This window comes from Centroberyx gerrardi, chromosome 17 (genome assembly GCF_048128805.1).
Source record: "Centroberyx gerrardi isolate f3 chromosome 17, fCenGer3.hap1.cur.20231027, whole genome shotgun sequence".
Lineage (NCBI taxonomy): Eukaryota > Metazoa > Chordata > Actinopteri > Beryciformes > Berycidae > Centroberyx > Centroberyx gerrardi.
Window position 1 is genome coordinate 7,685,486 of NC_136013.1, and position 17,937 is coordinate 7,703,422.

At 43.9% G+C, this 17,937-nt stretch overlaps 2 protein-coding genes across 3 annotated transcripts; one reads left to right on the plus strand and one right to left on the minus strand.

The window, feature by feature from the left end:
- Positions 1-597: 597 nt before the first annotated feature.
- Positions 598-5,097, plus strand: ptgr2 (prostaglandin reductase 2). The gene is made up of 8 exons (XM_071915665.2): positions 598-795; positions 915-1,033; positions 1,359-1,550; positions 2,307-2,477; positions 3,070-3,279; positions 3,845-4,054; positions 4,187-4,226; positions 4,347-5,097. The coding sequence occupies exons 1-8, from the start codon at positions 759-761 to the stop codon at positions 4,409-4,411; spliced, it is 1,044 nt and encodes a 347-aa protein (XP_071771766.2). The 5' UTR covers positions 598-758; the 3' UTR covers positions 4,412-5,097.
- Positions 5,098-7,133: 2,036 nt separating this feature from the next.
- tmem62 (transmembrane protein 62) lies at positions 7,134-14,532 on the minus strand. 2 transcript variants are annotated; one of them, XM_071915676.2, is made up of 14 exons: positions 14,495-14,532; positions 14,136-14,340; positions 13,573-13,684; positions 13,268-13,405; positions 12,630-12,675; positions 11,976-12,117; positions 11,283-11,407; positions 10,698-10,820; positions 10,441-10,596; positions 9,880-10,039; positions 9,344-9,542; positions 8,992-9,087; positions 8,451-8,569; positions 7,134-7,888 (listed from the first exon to the last, which is right to left on the minus strand). In XM_071915676.2, the coding sequence occupies exons 1-14, from the start codon at positions 14,530-14,532 to the stop codon at positions 7,568-7,570; spliced, it is 1,980 nt and encodes a 659-aa protein (XP_071771777.1). In that variant the 3' UTR covers positions 7,134-7,567. The 2 variants fall into 2 exon arrangements, with proteins under 2 accessions (XP_071771777.1, XP_071771778.1); XM_071915677.2 differs by lacking the exon at positions 14,495-14,532 and having other exon boundaries at positions 8,992-9,096; positions 14,136-14,342.
- Positions 14,533-17,937: the final 3,405 nt, after the last annotated feature.

Consider the following 17,937-nt stretch of genomic DNA (forward strand, 5'->3'; position numbering starts at 1 on the left):
TGAATCTGTTCAATAGCTGCAGTCTTGATCAACTGACATAACAACACTGGTTGAGGCCGCGTACCGTTTCTAACTTGCTGTAGTTGCCTTAACGGCTAAACTGCACGTAGACAAAGACGTTGCATTTGAGTGTCAAGATAGTAACCAGACTACACCGGAACACCGTAGGGCAGGAAATCATCTTGCACTTGCGTACAACTGTTTAAAATTAAACATTAGTCTCCTAGTAGGTTAAATAACTACTACATACAGCCGCTAATTTATTCAAGAACCTTGATGAATAGTTATTACTGATATCAGACGTCACCATACTACGCATGCGCGGGGAGCTCCTGCTAAACTGTTGTTTATTCTAATTTAAAGACATCTCTCTGTCTCACAGCACTATCAGTAGCTTACTAAGCCCTTAAATATTACGAAAATAGATACTGGATCAAATCTGAGACAGTCTCATTGACTCCTGCTAAAAAAGAAGCTGTCTGTCTGTCTAACGGGATTTAAGCGAAGACGGAAGTAGTTATAAGTGATTCCTCTCGCTACTGCCCTGCTACTCTTTCTGACCTAGACTGCAGATGCTACATGTTTGCTAATAAAACAGCGCTAAGAGTCGGTGTTGTAATTCGTTGGCTAATTTTCTTGTTGGTGTTTAAGATACAACGATTTCTAAGTCACATTCTTAACGCAGTGATTACGTGTAAAAAGTCAGAAGTGTGTTGCCAGGTCTGTGTATCAAAACAGGCACCGTTACGAGTTTAAGAATGCAGGTGCAAAGAGTCGTGCTCAGCTCCCGACCTGGTATGAAGTAAAATAACATTTTTTTCATATCAGAAGATGTCCTCATTTCGTGTCTCTCCGTGCTGTAAAACTACTGAACCCCTAATGTTTAGTTCATTTTGCAACTTCTCTTCATCAAGGTAAAAATGGGGTGCCAGTTCCTGAAAATTTCCGCCTTGAGGAGACGACTTTACCACTTGACCTGAAATACGGGGAGGTCCTCGTCCGAACACTTTACCTCTCTGTCGACCCTTACATGGTATTGAATGCATTCAGAATTGACATATTTTGACAACTTTCATACAGACTATGTGGTATAAATGAATGCTATCACATGGAACTCTTTTGAATAGACAGTCTGCATTAAAGTTTTGGTTCAGTGGAAAAAAAACCTGGAGGGGAGCCAGTAGGAGCCCACCTGTGGCATCTAACTAAAAGTTCTGATTTCCTGCACTCAAGCTATGCAAATTCAGTCAGTCCCACAGACTTCAATGTAAAATCACAGAAAAAAACTCCCTCACCTCCACCATCCCTCCTTAACTCCTGCTTTATGATACCTCTCTATCCTCCTCTGTACCTCTCAGCGATGCCGTATGAATGAAGACACAGGTGCAGAGTACCTGACTCCATGGCAGCTGTCTGAGTGTGTGGACGGTGGAGGGGTCGGTGTGGTCGAGTCCAGCCGCTGCGGCGCTCTCACTGAGGGAGATGTGGTCACTTCATTCAACTGGCCTTGGCAGACACATAACATTGTAAAAGGAAGCGTCTTACAGAAGGTGAGGCATATTGCTGTCTATCAGCAGTGGCATGTGGGGGGACTGGGGCAGGTGAATTGATTTCCTCAAAATATCGTTCAAATCTGCAGCCAAAAATTGGGATTCATTTGATAATTTGTTTGAAAAACTAGGATGTGTTCTTGTAAAGCTCAATGGATATAACATGTCATTAACACATCCAGGGTTAGGGGTTCATGGTACTTTAAAAGCACCCAGCAAATGGCAAGCGTTACATTATTATATGTGATTATTATGACCTTATGTTATGCCTTCATTCCCCTGAATTGCACCTGTCAATCTTATTGAACATTTTTAATTTCTCATGCCCCCATACTGATAGCACCCTGCATGTAAGGGAAAAGTCATGTATGGATTAGGGCTGCAACTAATGATTATTTTCATTATCAATGAATCGACTAATCATTTAGTCTATAAAACTTCAAAAATAATGACAAATGCCCATCATGTTACCAGAGCCCAAAGTGATGTCTTAAAATTGTTTACTTAGTCTGACCAGCAGCCAAAAAAAAGCATTAATTTTATAATGATATGAAATGGAGAAAAGCAAATCTTAGCATTTGTGAAGCTGTAAACAGCAAATATGTGGTAAGTAACTAAAATTATGAATCGATTTTCAAAATTATAATCAGTGAATTTTATGTAGATCGATTAATTGACTAATCTTTTCAGCTCTAGTATGGATATTGATATCAGTTGATATTATCAGTGGTAAACTTTACCCTCTCTCTACTGCAGCTGGACCCACAGTTGGTCGACGGGCGCCTGTCCTACTTTTTGGGTGCAGTCGGTATAACGGGCCTCACTGCTCTGCTGGGCATGAGGGAGAAGGGTCATGTGACCAAAGGGGCCAATCAGACCATGGTGGTGAGCGGAGCGGCCGGGGCCTGCGGCTCCATCGCTGGACAGGTACACACAGGAAACTCCACATTTCCACATACCGAAGGGAGGGATCATTCAAAAGTCTAAACCAATGGAATATCATTCAGAGAGAGAAAGGCAGTTTTATTTGATGGGAGGGGCGGAGGGGCAGGATTGTTCAAATATCTGTGATGGTTTTAATGATTGGAATTTTTATTTACCCCTACTGGTGCAGCATGAGGTCACCATTAAAGATGCTCTGTTTTCCAGCAAGTAAAAGTAATGTGAGTTAATTTAATGGAGACTTTATGGTTGTATACTGTGACACTGATAAAATGCAAGATGCAAGAAAACAACATGTCTAAAAACTGTAGGTTTTCCACACATTTATCTTGAAATCTTGAAAATGCAAGTAAAACATTTCAGTGAACCATGCCATTTCTTGAGATGATCTTTGTCTCATTCAAATGTAAGAAAGATGTGAGAAAGATGGTTGATGGTAGGTGATGGAACTATAATTACGACATTTGGGAAATCACACTCAGGGCCGCACATCTGCTCCAGCTAACCATGAATATTAATACTGAGTACATAGATGAGATCACATGAAAGGAAGTGAAACCCTGACGCCGTTTCCCAGATCGGCCGCCTGGACGGCTGTGTGAAGGTGGTCGGCGTCTGCGGCTCTGCTGAGAAGTGCAGAGCTCTAGTGGAAGACCTCGGCTTCTCCGCGGCCGTCGACTATCGGCGGGACGACGTTCCCGCCCGGCTGAGGGAGTGCTGTCCCGACGGCGTAGACGTTTACTTCGACAACGTGGGAGGTCCCATCAGCGACACTGTAATAGCACAGGTACTGTATCAGGTGTGTCTGTGTGTGTGATATTGTGGTTGCATACAGAAAGACCCAAAAAGAAAGTGTGGATGTTTTTCTTTCATTTTCTGGGGTATTTCTGGCTGGTAAAATATGTAGATTCCTTGGGGTGTTTTTTCCCCCCTTAAAATTATAAGGGGAAAACCACCATTTACTATAATAAAATCAGGATATTGTGCATTTACTAAAGGCCCGTTCACATCTAGAACGATAACTATAAAGATAACTATAACTATAAATAGATTTAAATCATTGTAAGTAAATAGCATGTCTGTGTTCCCACTACAACAATACCTATAAACAGCCAAAACGATCACTATAACTGTATTTTTTGGTCTCGGAGCGATTTTTTGGGATGCAGAGACAATGATAAAACATTTTCAACCAATCATAATAAAGTTCTACATTATTTGGACCTGCACACCAGTTGTGTTGAAGAAGTGTTGGCTGTGGATTCAGAAGAGCTTCCTCTCTCTCCTGATCAGCCTGTGTTGTTTCTTATAAACTCTTTGATCTGACCCCACCCCCTCACCCCCATCTCCAGATGAACAATGGCAGCCATGTGATCCTGTGCGGTCAGATCTCTCAGTACAACAAGGACGTGCCTTACCCTCCGCCCCTGAGCGAGGAGACGCAGGAGGCGCTGCGAAGCAAGAGCATCACCCGGGAGCGATTCATGGTGCTGAACTACATGGAGAAAACAGAGGCCGCCCTCCTCCAGCTCAGCCAGTGGGTTAAATCAGGCCAAATCAAGGTAAGGAGGAGATGATGATGATGATGATGATGTGGGCGGCTGTGTGGGAGTCCTTATTCACTCACACGCCTCTTGCTCTTCTCTATCTTTGTTATTTATGTTGTTGTCATTTTGTTTCCATTTTTCTTTTAGGTCCTGGAAACAGTGGTGAGCGGCATCGAGAACATGGGAGGTACGCGTGTTTTTAATTCTGGCGTTTGTCTCTATTTGTGTGACTATTTGTTATTTGGCTTTGCGACGAGCAGCAGAATGTCTGTAGTGGGAGTTGAATGATTTTCTCATTTTCTTGCAGTGGCATTTTGCTCCATGATGAAAGGTGGAAACGTCGGCAAGCAAATTATAAAGTTATCAGAGTGAAGGAAATGACTTCTCCTCCAGAAGAGACCGCTCTCACTAAAGGCCTTGGGAAATAAACGCACCGCTGCCTTTCCATCACCGCTATTAACATGAAGTTAATGAACCCGGGGAAGATATTGCATTGATTTGTTGATAACAATTATTAATATTTTATTACCATTTGAAGGCTATAAATGAAAAATCATATAATGTTCTTTGAAATTATGTTCTTGAGAATAATAAAATGATCTTTGAAGAGTGTTTGAAAGTCAGAAAAGTCTTGAATTTTTAATACTTAGCCTATTGATTAACTTCATTTTTTTAAATTGGTACTGTAGTCAAATGGAAGCAAAGCAGAATATTGCAGTATTGAATCACTATATTTGGTGTATTACACGACAGTATGTATTGCAGTATTATGTCATGGCTCAAGTCAGCGTTCGTGCATTTTTCTCTTAATTCTCCATTATGATAATGGGATTGCAATACAAGTTTTATGTGATGATGATCTAGAGACAAACACAGAATATGATTTACTGTAATGAACAATTTATTTCACAGCACTATAAACCATTAACAAAATAAAATCGTGGTTTGCTCTCATTTCAGTTGTCACAATAAAAAGATGTGGCCGGTGTAAAATCATCTATTCATTCATATACTTAACTATGGTAACACAGGAGGGGATGCAGAGCAAGTCAAGTAAACACCAGTACATCAACTATATTGCTTGTCAGAGACGTACTGGTGGTTAACCATGAGGAGAAAATGTGTCTAACAGAGCAAAAACAGCCAAACTTTGATTTTCTCGTGGTAAACAATCAGTGTACAGTACGAAACAAATAGAACCAGCTTCTACTTCATTTACCATAGTCGTTAGTGAATTTGGATTGTGATATCAATGAGCTTTTCGAGCTTATCTCATCAAGACAAACTTTTGGTGCTTTTATGCAAAAAGAAAGAAACAAAAAGAGTCCCATGCATAATTTGAAAGTGAAAAGTGAAAGTGAGGTAAAAAGCACATTAAGAAAAAAAATGCGGCTCAGTCTTCCCCCTTTACCCTCCAAATCCATTCAATACTGCCCCCTAGTGGACGTGTCCCGTAGCTTGAGAGAGGGACTGAGCATCATTACAGAGAAGATCAGTTTTTTGCTCCCCAAAAAACGACAAATTCATTAATTCAAGATATCCGTCTTAATGCTGGAAATATACACATGGTGCTGCTCTCATACAGATGGAAAAGTACACACACTTGCCTAAGCAGAGAGGCAAAAAAAAGTTATCTCGTTGCATGAATTAAACCATGGCCGACGCGAGTGCAAATTATTGCTCGGTGTGCATGATTTTTGTATTTTAGACACTGACAAAGTCCTAATATTGAAACTCTTGGCTTATCGCTGCACCGAGCAATTCTTCTGCACTAGGAATGGTTTAAGAAATACTGGGATTTAACTTTGCTTCTGTGAAAACACCAGATGAGTGCGGTTCCCCCGTCCATATTTTTAATCCGTTTTGTTCTTGTGGAACCGAGGCACCTGCCGCTATCGACTAGAAAAGGACCGAAGTAGAGTGCGACAGACTCCGTTTACTGCTCTCGCACTTGTCACAGATAGGAAGTTACATTCTGCACAGTCGGGGACAAACACGACTTCACACACAAAAGCTGTCAAATGAAAACTTCAAAAAAAAAGCAGGGAATGCCTTCACCTTTTCCTAAGCAGACTCGCTGCGAGGGAGGGCTAGCCTCCCGGGGGCGAGGAATGCCCAGTACCAGTGCAGAGATATAACATAAGAGGAGGGGGAGGGGAAGGGGAGGGGAAGGGGAGGGGGGGGAAGGGGAGGGGAGGGGGGTAACTAAATCACACAATACAATCAGAATAAATAAATAAAACAGCATAGTACAGGATCATCGCATTTCACCACAGCTATATCACATTCATTTCTTTTTTCTTTTTTTTTTTTAAGCCACCACACATCTCGATTGTTCAACATGGTTTAAGTTCACTGAGCTACTGTGGAGTATAAAAACATTGTCGTATTTTGTCAGTTCCTGAAATACTACTGGGACCAGCCTATTGTTCAAGTGCTCACATTCCTGAGAAACAAACAGCTGCTTTCTACCGTGACGTCAGAAGGAGCGTGAGAAGTCAGGCCTGCTTCTCCGTGTCCGTGTGAAAATTGGCATTACAACAAGTTCAGAACCCAATAATTGTACAAAAATGTGCAGGGCTACAGTATATACGAATGTCTCTATTTTGATATGACCATTCCAATGTGAATATTGAGAACAGTGATTAGTGGCAGTTCAGCTATGTGCAAAGGAATTTCATGTTTTGTTTTGTTTTTTTTGTGTTTTTTTTTTCCGTTTTTATACACACACTTTCACTCATAAACTACTCGTACATGAATTAACTACTTGTTTGATTCATAATGTATTTCCTGTATTCATGTGTAGAGAGCACGAGTTCAAAATATGAGAATGATCATTTAGGCGGTATCTCCACCAAAGGGACTTCCACACTTTCTCAATCATGGGTGTTTTAGGCCTGTGGAGGGGCGGGGGGGAAAGCTCATAGAAAAATGTGGTGCGCTCCTTTCTCCTGCAAAAGGATTTTAGTGTAGGAAGGTAAACATGGGGGGGGGGGGTTTTGGCACATCCAGCCTTTATCAGTGAATGGATGGGTTTTAAGGGGGTGGGGGGGGGGGGGGAGTAAAAGGTAATATCTTTCTTATTCATCCTTTGGCAGTGGTGAAGTGGCAGTTGGCCAAGGCAACACTTCCAAAAAGTGCTAAAGCTCAAGTCAATGAGTCAGCTTAAACCACAGCAGAATACAGCTCTTATATACTGTCAACTGCAGCATACGTTGGACTAGTCCTCACATAGCTGAAATAGGCTATATAACCCTCATTGTATCCATGTTTTTTTTTTTTTTTACACTGTACACATTGCTATGAATATGGCCAGAAATGTGCTCACCGGTGCTCTACGATAACATGCATATTAAATAAACAATACTATCTAGAAACAGGATAGTGAGTGATGTAAAGTGGCTTTGGAAGGAAGAGCGAAAGAGAAGGAGGGGTTTGCTGTGTGGGGAAAACCGTCTGAGGCGTGTCAGGGTGGAGAGAGACGGCGAAATACAACCGTGAGTCAGGCTCGACGCAGTGCAACTACTGTCAAGAGGGAGAGCTGCTCTTGCTGTTGTCACGGAGTTGAGGGGCGGGGCCTGTCCAGGCGCGGTAGACCAATAGCAGGCTGAGCCCTAGCGCCCACGTGCGAACCGGAGACAGGAAAAAGGCCACGGGGCCGTAGGTCTCCAGGAGGAAGTAGCAGGAGTAGGCCTGCCAGGTGAGCAGCAGCAGCATGGACAGGTGGAGCGCCAGAGTCCGCCAGCGGCAGCCCGGCCGCAGGAAGTGGGAACGGAAGGTGTTGCCGCGGCAACGCTGATGGAGGCTCCAGCAGAGGTAACAGGTGAGGGGCATGTTGAAGAACACCAGCTGGCAGGGAGAGGAGGAGATGAGGAGTTAGTCGTTTACTTTTACAGTTAAATGAGATCAGTTGACTTCCCACTCCTTAAGATAAGATGAAGCTTTAATAATCATCGAGAGGAAATTAAGCTGTTGCAGTAGCAAATAGCACTAGAATACAGCAAGGAAACAACAGAATATAAGATAAGAATATAACAAAAGGGTGTTATATAGACATAGCAAATGATATGAATGGAAGTATGAAAAGGTATGGATTAAGAGGGTGTGAAAATACCGGCATTAGTAGCAGTAGAACTTATTGAGAAAAACAAAACAAATGAAAAATATAAGAAATATAATATGAAATATGTATATAAACAAATTAAGTAAAAAAAAAAATCTAAATATATGCAATATTTAACAAATTTGGGAAAAATTAGTGCATGAAGAAAAACAATATGTGAAGCATATATACACAAATGTGTCTATTCACATAAGCACGGTTACAGAGGGTCATACATATATGCAAAGAAAGCATCTAGGTGTACGGACATGCTGAATAATTTATTTTTAAAAAAAAACGCCTTCTTACTTGAACGACTCCAACAACATAAGTGAGGCTGCCCTCCAGGAAGTGTCCGTCGATGAACACCCCGAAGGCGAAGCAGGCGCCGCTGTGGCCGTCTATCAGCTCTCCTATGAACCACGGACCTGCAGGAGGACAGGCAGAGCCAACACAGGGCGTTTTACCACGTACCATATTACAATACCATACCAGACTAAATATCATAACATGTCGAAAAGTAGAGAAAACCACTTGCTGTTCAATATTCACATAGTTGGAACAGATGCAAGAGCATAGGGAAAGCTAGTCAGCTCTTTTAACAGTATGTCTTGTGCTTGCAATCTTTAGAGTTTGGACATTGGGATGCATCACTTGTTGTTTATTTAATAATGCTGCCATACACAAACTTCTGGTCTAATGAAACCGCAAACTTATGATGCCGCAATATCTCAAAATCTTTAATATCACAGATAATGTACGGTTTTGGTATCACAATACTGTGCTCTAAGTGAAGGAGTGTGCAGCCTGAACACGAGACAGAGACAGAGACAGACAGCAGTTCACCCACCTAAGGCTGTGCACAGGTTGAACAGCAGGAGAGAGTAGTAGAAGGTGTCCATTTTACTGACCAGGTGGAGCGACATGCACGCCTGAGAGGTCAAACCTGTAGACGCTAGAGAAAAAAAAGCAGAAATGGGTAAGTGAAGAAAATAGAATAATTACTATAGGTCAAATAACTACACATACATCAAAGTAAAATGCAGTCTTGAAAAGAGCAAGTCTCCAGTTTGGTTTCTTCTGAGCATTGTCCACAATCAGACTCTGCAGACTACATGTGAGTGTAATGTCGATGTAACTGCAATGCGATCGCGTGTAAATAAAGTGACATTGTGATGGGTGAGTCGTCAGTGACGGCTCACCTCTGCCGGAGGGAACACGCAGGAACCTGAAGACCAGCAGCACACCAACGTTCAGCAGCATCGTGACAACGAAGGCCACCCGGCCCAGGATGTAGTGGTCTGTGAGGAGGATGAAGGACTGCACGAAACCAAAGCTGGGAGTCAGGTCCTCCTCCAGAGTGAACTGCTGCTCCCGCACCGTCGACCGGCCTGCCGAGTCCTGAACACACACACAGCAGACTGTTAACTACATCCATTTTATTAATTTCACATTTGCATTTTAGGTGTTTAGTTGCTGTTCTTGTCCAGAGCAACTTAAAATGAGCACAACAGTAGAATAGGCTTAAATTCCTAGATTGCCAACATTAAAAGCAACCATTAGTAAAAAGTGCAAGGCTCAAACCTGCAGCACCCTGACAATATCTTTAATACAACTATAATGAATCATAATTCAAACAAAACTAACAAAATCAAAACTCACTGAACACAAATGAACCATCTCAAAGTCTCAGCACGCCTATCTCTTTAATGGGAAGACAAATGGATGCTGTACCAACCTCCACTTTAACACTAACGGTGTGCAGCCCAGTGAGGTAGAGAGAGGGGTCCCATAGCACGACATACAGAGGGCCTCCAGCAGAGTGGCCTTTCCCCAACAGCTCACCATCTACACTCACATGCACCGCTGTGATTGGAGCCTCGGAGAAGGCCAAGATCCTATGGAGACACAGAAGAAAAAAAAAAAGGTTAGAATATGTAGAATCTGATGAAGACAATGGCATCATGTGATTGTTCTCTGTAGTTTTTAATCTGTATTTATAGCGCTTTGTGATGAACAAAACCTCTTTTGTTAATAAAAAAAAATCAAGTATAAAGGAACAAAAGAAGGAAAACAGAAAGCTGAACTGGAAATTGATAGGAGTGTTTTGCCCAAAAGCCTAAAATGCAGAAAGCCAGAAAATTCACATCCCCGAATAAGCAATATTGGGAGACAAATCATTCACAAACAGACTAATATGATATGATGACAGGTGTTCTATAAAGCTGAGTGTATGGCACATGTAGCGGAGCAGGTGAGGGGGGTTGAGGAGTCAGGACAACACACACAGCACAGACACCTGATGTGCGTCGATCTCCGTATTCGCCCCAGCGGCTCCACCCCGGGATGCAGGTACTGCGCCTCCTTGGGGTTGGTGATGAGCACTGCAGGCCACTGCTCAAACCTCAGGTCAGAGAAACTCAGCAGGTCGTGATCGAAGGCCAGAACTCTGTACCTGGAAAAAGGCGTGAGAAGGGGAACGTACTGAGCACCTATAGGGACAACGGAAACAGTCAGAGAGAGTGAAAGAAAGAGTTTGTAATGATCTCGTCTTACCTGCGGTTGTCCATCCAGTCGCCCAGCTCCAGCTCCAGGGTGCCTCGGGGGTGTCGGCTGTGGAGGACGGGCATCAGGCCCCCCAGAGTGTGCAGGTGGCCACACAGATAGGCAACAGCAGAGCTAAACATACAGGGAACAGTCCAAGTATTCAAAATGAGGCAGGCTAATCAAATTGGTCTAGTAATTACATTTCCAACAATGCAGAATAACAGCATTATTGTTAAAAATACTTCAAACAGAAATACTGATCTTAAAAAAAAACATAAAAATGACCCATCATGTTACACGACCATAAAGACTTAACAAAGACTCAGATCATCACTCCTATTTTAAGATACTCAACATGATGAAATTAAAATCAGCTGCCAGTCAAATGCTGCTGTCCTCTGGCTATAGCTGCCGCATTTTTCTATTCTGGCAGATTACCAAGCATGATTTTTGAGGTTCTATTCTAAAAATCTAGCTTGCTGGTAAAAAGGCAAAGGCTGTTGAATTTTTGGAAAATGGCCAGACAAAAAGAAGTTAGTTCCCCAGCCAGTTTATGAATACTGGCCCAGGATCCCACACACGTTCCTCTCTTACCTCATCATCTCCCGGATTCCTGGAGAGGGTGAGATGACAGTGGAGGTGGTGTAGTGGCCAAACCAGATGGACTGGTTGCTTTTCAGACTCTCAGCTCTGAACGTGGCCAGCAAGTCCATTTGAGTCTGTACGGCGTTGAAAAAGGGAACATTATTAAATTAATTTGATTAAATCAACATTCCATTACTTTCATCAATCATTGTGTAACTCCTTCTATTGATTTAAGGTCAGAAAGACTGATGGCGAGCTACTTTTCATTTTAGAAAGTTAGAATTTAGAGCACTCATTCATCACATAATATAGTCAAGTATCACCATGTGTTCTAGTGTTGAAATTTCCAGTTGAGTATGTTTATAAAACCCCAGTTTGCTCTTTTCTTATGTATATTCCATTTTTCTTCGGTGTGTCTTGTGACTATTTCCTGCTTCAACGGCCAATTTCATCTGATGTTGTAACACAGAATGTAAATAGAAATTTTGTTTTTTTTTGCAAAGCCCTCTGAGATTCACATAAGTGTAAGCATTTCACCAGAGGGGTCTGAGTGCAGGGGATTAAACAGATCCAAGTGAATAAATGAATGAGCCGATAACTACAGTGTTTTTGCTGCTTTGTGAACCTTGTCACAAATTCGGTGAATGGATGTTTTCTGCATTACCTAATCCTCTGTCCAGAGAAGCTGCTAGACGGGCATACCTGGTTGAGAATACCGAAGAAATTGTACGGCCTCTTGGGTCCTGGAGTGAGGGTGGCGTCCGCGCAGATGAAGGAGTAGTTGCCAAAGGGAGTTTTGTGAACATAGTGGAAAGAGCCCACTTTCTGATTGGCGGAGTACTTTCTGGAGAGAAATGAGGGAAGTCAAAGTTAGCAACAAGATAACAGAAGTTTGGGACACCGCCTGTAGCTACTATCCTAATAGAGCTCAGAGATAATCTAATGCATGAATTAATGAATGAGGAATGCACAAGAGAGGGGATTTGTCTTGCAGAAAATGACCACAACATTAAGAATATTAAGCGGACAAGAGATCAATCAGCATTAAGAGTAACAGCAAAGGCACATAAAGCATAATTTGTGTCAAAAGACAGAAGAGGCAGTCTGTCCATGTAGACCGTGCTTCTATTTTGGGCCTCAGATAGCTCAGACAGCTTGGATTAATGTCAATAAATAGGTCTGCTACTACTCATGTTTCACAGGCAGGCAGCCCACTATAGAGGCGAGGCACTGTGATCGACTTTACACCCAGCTTTAGAGCCTGACATGCGGGAGCAGGTTCTGATTGGATGGAGCTCAGACTACATGTCACTTCAGTCAGTGCATTGATTGTGCTATTGACCATACCATACTGACCTGTAATAGTTGTTGATGCTGTCCAATGACATAATGTTGAAGGCGTCTGTCAGGAGAAATGAAACAATTATGATACTGGGCAGCGTGCTCAAGCAGGATGGGGGTAAACAAGAGGTCAGCGACAGTTGAGTGATATGAGCTTCACTGTGAAGGGGCCAGCCAGACTAATGTCTAATGAACGGCCTCCCACGGGACGGCGCACATTTAATCCCGGGATCACATTTCCTCATATTACTGCAAGACATCGAACAAAACCTGCCATTACCAGAAAACAGACGAACTGATGAACTCACAGGACGCACATCAACAACTGTGATCGATAATAGCTGAATATCTGATAGAGAATCCCTGCAGATTCAATATCATAGATTTTTTTTTTGGACAGTTAAAAAGTGGGGATATCTTGTTTCACATCTAATAGCTCGCGATCCAATAACAGAGGGGAAAGCAGTGAGGAGGAGGAGGAGGAGGAGGAGGAGGAGGAGGAGGCTGACTTCCTCTGATGCTAAAATACACCACGGTTAATGGGTTCTTTCCATCCTCTTAATACACTTTACATTCTCAGATGTTTCAGTTCAACCAGTGAGTTTGGCAACATTACGCAGGGGAGAAGATGCCAAGTGCTGCGGCTTAGTCACCATGATTTCCACGGATGTCAATCCACCTAGTGCGCTCCATCACGCGCGACCTCTTCAGCACATTGTGGTAGGCCTGCCACTCCACCTCGTGCTGAAGGGAACCCACCTTACTCTCCGTTTTAGCGTCCGTCAGATCTCCTGCGGTGGGGGAAAAGGACACATTGAGATTTGAGAGACGATGTGGCATCAAGGAACGAACCACGTGACACACGAATGGCAAAACAGACATGGCTCGGACTGCAGGGAGATGAGGGCCACACCCACTTTCCAATGAAATTCAACCAGTTAAGGATCAGGGGAATTACCTGTCGCAAGCACTAGATCCGGTTTGATCACATCGATGGTGTCGGTGCAGAACTTTTCAAAATCTGGAATGCGTCTTGGGTCATGAAATCGACTAATATGGATGTCAGACACCTTGAATCAGACACAAAGACCAGAATCAGGGTTAATAATCAACAAGGCGTCTATTTTGACATGTAATGACAGTGATGACATGAGGAGAGAGATTAGAAATTATCACAGATCTGGCGTGTGTGCACTCTTTTTTTTCTACAGGCATTACCCAGGCTGCATATTACAACAGAGTCCAAAGTCTGACTACTACTTATGTTTCACCTGTTTTCATGACACTGACACAGATGGCAGGTCAGTGACCCCATTCAGTCAATCATTCAGCAAGAGTTCAGTGGGCAACCCACCTTACCTACAACAATACCAAGCCAGTGGCACATATTCTACTGATGTTGAAGCCACAGCAGTGTGAGGAAATGTCTAATACAGAAATGCCGATTGCATCTGGACTGCAGTCACCTCATAATGGTTGACAGCTTACAAGACTAGCTAGGAAGGCAGAATAACACCTCACCTGTATAAACCAGAATATATTATCCAGCTCGCCGCCGGGGAATGGTGGAAAACTCCCCTTGGATTCATCTCCATCACCGGCAGCGAGGCGCTGAACACTCCGTTTAGGGTGCCAAGCCGTGTCGTAGCTTTCCAGCACCCAGGAGGTGATGCACGCCAGGGCCAGTCCAAGGATAACCAGCGCGCCGAACAGCCTCAGCATCCTCCTGTAGTGGCGACAGAGCGGGCTAGCTGCTGCTGTCCCGGACAGAAAAGCTAGCTACTGCTGGGACTAACTAAGGGAAGGGCACGAAGCAGACTAACATTAACTACGGGTCTAGCGGACAAGCTAGCTACATGGCTCAGAGGTAAGAGTCAGACCGTGGCTGTTGCTTCCATCGCCGCCAAGAGAGATGCATTGAGGTACGATCTTCATTCACCGATCCGTCCAGCTGCCTTCAGAGGCGGAGGAGGTAGCTGGCTAGCTTGCTAGCTACCTACCAACACCGACCGGTTGGATGTGGAAACGTCATCACTTGATCTGACAGGAGGAGGAAATAGTGAGCTCCCACTCTGACATTATTTCCGGGTACCACAAATTGCAGACCAGTATTAGCTCTAAATATATTGGCGTTAATTGAAAAGTTGTGAGATTGTGCTTTTGTTGCAAATATCTTCAAAATTGTGATTATCTACAAACAAAGGCTTATTTGGGTCAAATTGCATCCAAGCCGAAACAATTGGTAACATCTAGAGCTTAATTTACATTTTTGTAACGAGTAGTTTTTGAAACAACGTTGTTTTCAAGACTGCACAAAATCGGCTATGCTCATGCTGTCCCTGCTTAACCCCAAACTGCACGAGAAGAACGCATGCGTGAGGTTTAATGCCCACTTTTTCATACAGATCGGAAGATGGGGCAGTTTTTTTTATTACTGTGTGTGTCATCATCCCGATAGACCAGCTTTGGCTTGATGCCGCCTCCCAGAAGTCTTTGCGAGAAGTGTCTGTTTTTTTTCTCTGGGCGCATTCCAAATAAACGACCTGATCCTATCCTCAAATACTAGATAGGTGTCTGCGATTGCAATGTGAATATCTGCAACATCTGGGATTTGCATTGCTCGATATCTGTATGATGTAATATTAAACGAAATGTTATACCTGTAAAAACAATAAATCAGAGCAGAAAACTGATAAGATGATCGTGCGGACCAAATAGACGGCGCGTTCGCGCGCATCGATTGTGATGATCCGCGAACGAGCTTTAAAGACCCTGACGCGCGCGCCCGAGCTGTTGCGAGGGGGGATCGAATCGTGGACGCGCGCGCAGGAAGGCTGATCATCAGAGAGTCGTCACGTCACGGATCCGCAGCGACCGAGAGAGATGCTGAGGTGACAGGGAGAAGGAGAAAAGGGACGATCGCATACAAACACATTCACCGTTCTCTGTTGTTTTTAATCACCAGCGCGGCAGTCGCGACCTCTTCCTATGGACGGTTCGTTCGCTATGGGATTCCGCTCGATGCTGTCGCCACCGCCTCCAAACGGAGAGGATTTGTTGTAACCACACCCGGCTCCTCTGTGGATCAAGGATTGGGAGCAAGGACCCGAGGTAAGGATACAGCGGCCATGCCATGCTTCGCCCCCCTCGGCTTCGACTCATCCCTCGATCCTAAATAATTCCCTCTCTCGGGCGGCTAGCCGAGCCAGCTGCATGCGTTGAGTTTGTTATTCTGCATGTTGCCAGAGCTTAACCTCCTCCACGCCGAGCAGGATGAGCTAGCGTGGCCTGTGGACGGCCAATGTGCGTGGACGCGCCTGAGTAAATCTGCTGTGGCAACCACCTTGTCTTGCTATGCAACAGCTCTTCCAACACCAGTCCACTGGATAATACATTTAATTTTGCAGACTGGCACGGTATGCTGGCATGACAAATATATTTGGGCATTACTGCAGCCTGCTACCTGTCAGATTCAGTCGAAATCACCCTATCACAGGTGTTTGCCCTTTTCTTTTTTATTCCTTAAACCCTGTTTTGCATACAAGGTACTTGGAGAGAAGGATTTGAGGCACTGTTGAATGAAAGTAGAGAATAGAAATTAAATGTTGCACCCTGACAGCACACACTTAAACGCAGCAGCTCTGCCTTATGAACACACACGTCCATGAATCTAGTCTTTATTCACAGCCTCATCATTCTGCTGTCTGCACGGTTTCTTTTGACTGTAGCGGCTGCATCCATGCTGTGAGTTGGACGGAGCCAGAGAGAGGAGGGCCTCCCCACGCTGGCTCCTCTCCAGAGCTTGTCCTGTACACAGAGAGTTGTCAGACCAGACACTAATTTCATCTCCCAACAAGTCTTCCTGTCCGGCTTCTGGACCAGGCCACACACCAAGTAATGAATTAGATTAGAAAGTAAAGGGGGGAGAGTTTTTGTTTGTGATGAGTTTGTTTGCCCAGTTGTTTTCAGCTGAAGCGTGTGTGTGTGTTTGTGTGTGGGCAGGCATGCGTACATGCATTTGTCATGCACATGTCCAGAGCTTATGTATACTCTTTTTTTTCAACAGAAATAGGCAGAGCTTGTGTTTTTTTGTCAATATTTACCAATAAAACAGGTTTAAAATGATTTTCAGTCCAGGAGCCAGAGGAATGGTCTGGGATGGGATCAGTCATTTGACATTTTGTGATGCTTTATGTAGCCGTAAAGTTGCAGTTTCCAGCAGAGCCAAAGGGCAGAGGAGACGACAAGCTGCAGTCAGCAAATGAAAATGGCACTGCACCATTGTCACCATGGAGATGCCGGGGTCAGGAAGCATGATTCACGATGAGACGTGAACGGGCTGGCTGTCAGAGATGGGTCTGTTTGGTCCAAAGTCTGCTCCTGGTTGGGTTTTTTTTTATTGATGATGATTTGCATGGAGGAGGCAGAGGAGCAGCGCTGTGCTTCTCTTTAAGGTGTGAGATTAGTCACAGTGTAAACCAGGTGGGTGTGTATGTAGGTGTGTGTGCAGATGACATGCGTGTGTGTGTGTGTGTGTTGGTGAAGTGGCTCTATAGCCTGCTCACTTGCAGGTAGCAGCCCGTCGTATTTTCTGCTTCTCTGTCCCACTTGGGACGTTTGGAGGGGCGGGGGAGTTAAAGGATGCGCCTGGTCCTAATAAAAGTCTTTGACCCAAGCAGTCACCTTCCAGCTGCAGCTGGATGGACCAGGTCAGGTAAAGGAGGCCGAGGTCAAATGCTGTTGTTATGTTTTGTCTGGGGAAACCGGGCAGCAGTTGCATTGTTTTGACTACTGAGAGTGCAGTATTGGAGAAAAATCATGGATGTGCGGATACGTTGATCACTATTGAATTTGATTAAATCTTTACTCTACAAAACAAAAAAGTAATGGAGGCCCCCCGCACCTAATTCCCTCTATTCGTCCCTCTATTCCTCCCTCTATTCTCCCTTCAAAAGCACACATTCCCCCTCTTAACTATAACATTATAGAGCTGTAGGGTAAATGTGTGGTAAACAGCAGCTTCCCTGCTTACTCTCTCCCCTTGATGAATTTTGAACAAATTACTTACTGGTCCTGCTCCGCCTGGGAAGGACGTCCCATGCATGATAGCTCAGCTGTTTCAGAAAAGTGCTGTTTTTCTCATAAAATGATTTTCCCGTGAAACTCTTGAAGGAAAATACTGGAGTAGGCCTATACCGGGTGACCTTGAAGTTCCAGCATGGGACTCAGCACAGAGGTTATCCAGTCACAGTGTTTACAGCGAGTTGCTGATCCTGTGGGTTTGAATCATTTTGTACAGCATGTTTCTTTTTTTTTGATGGTG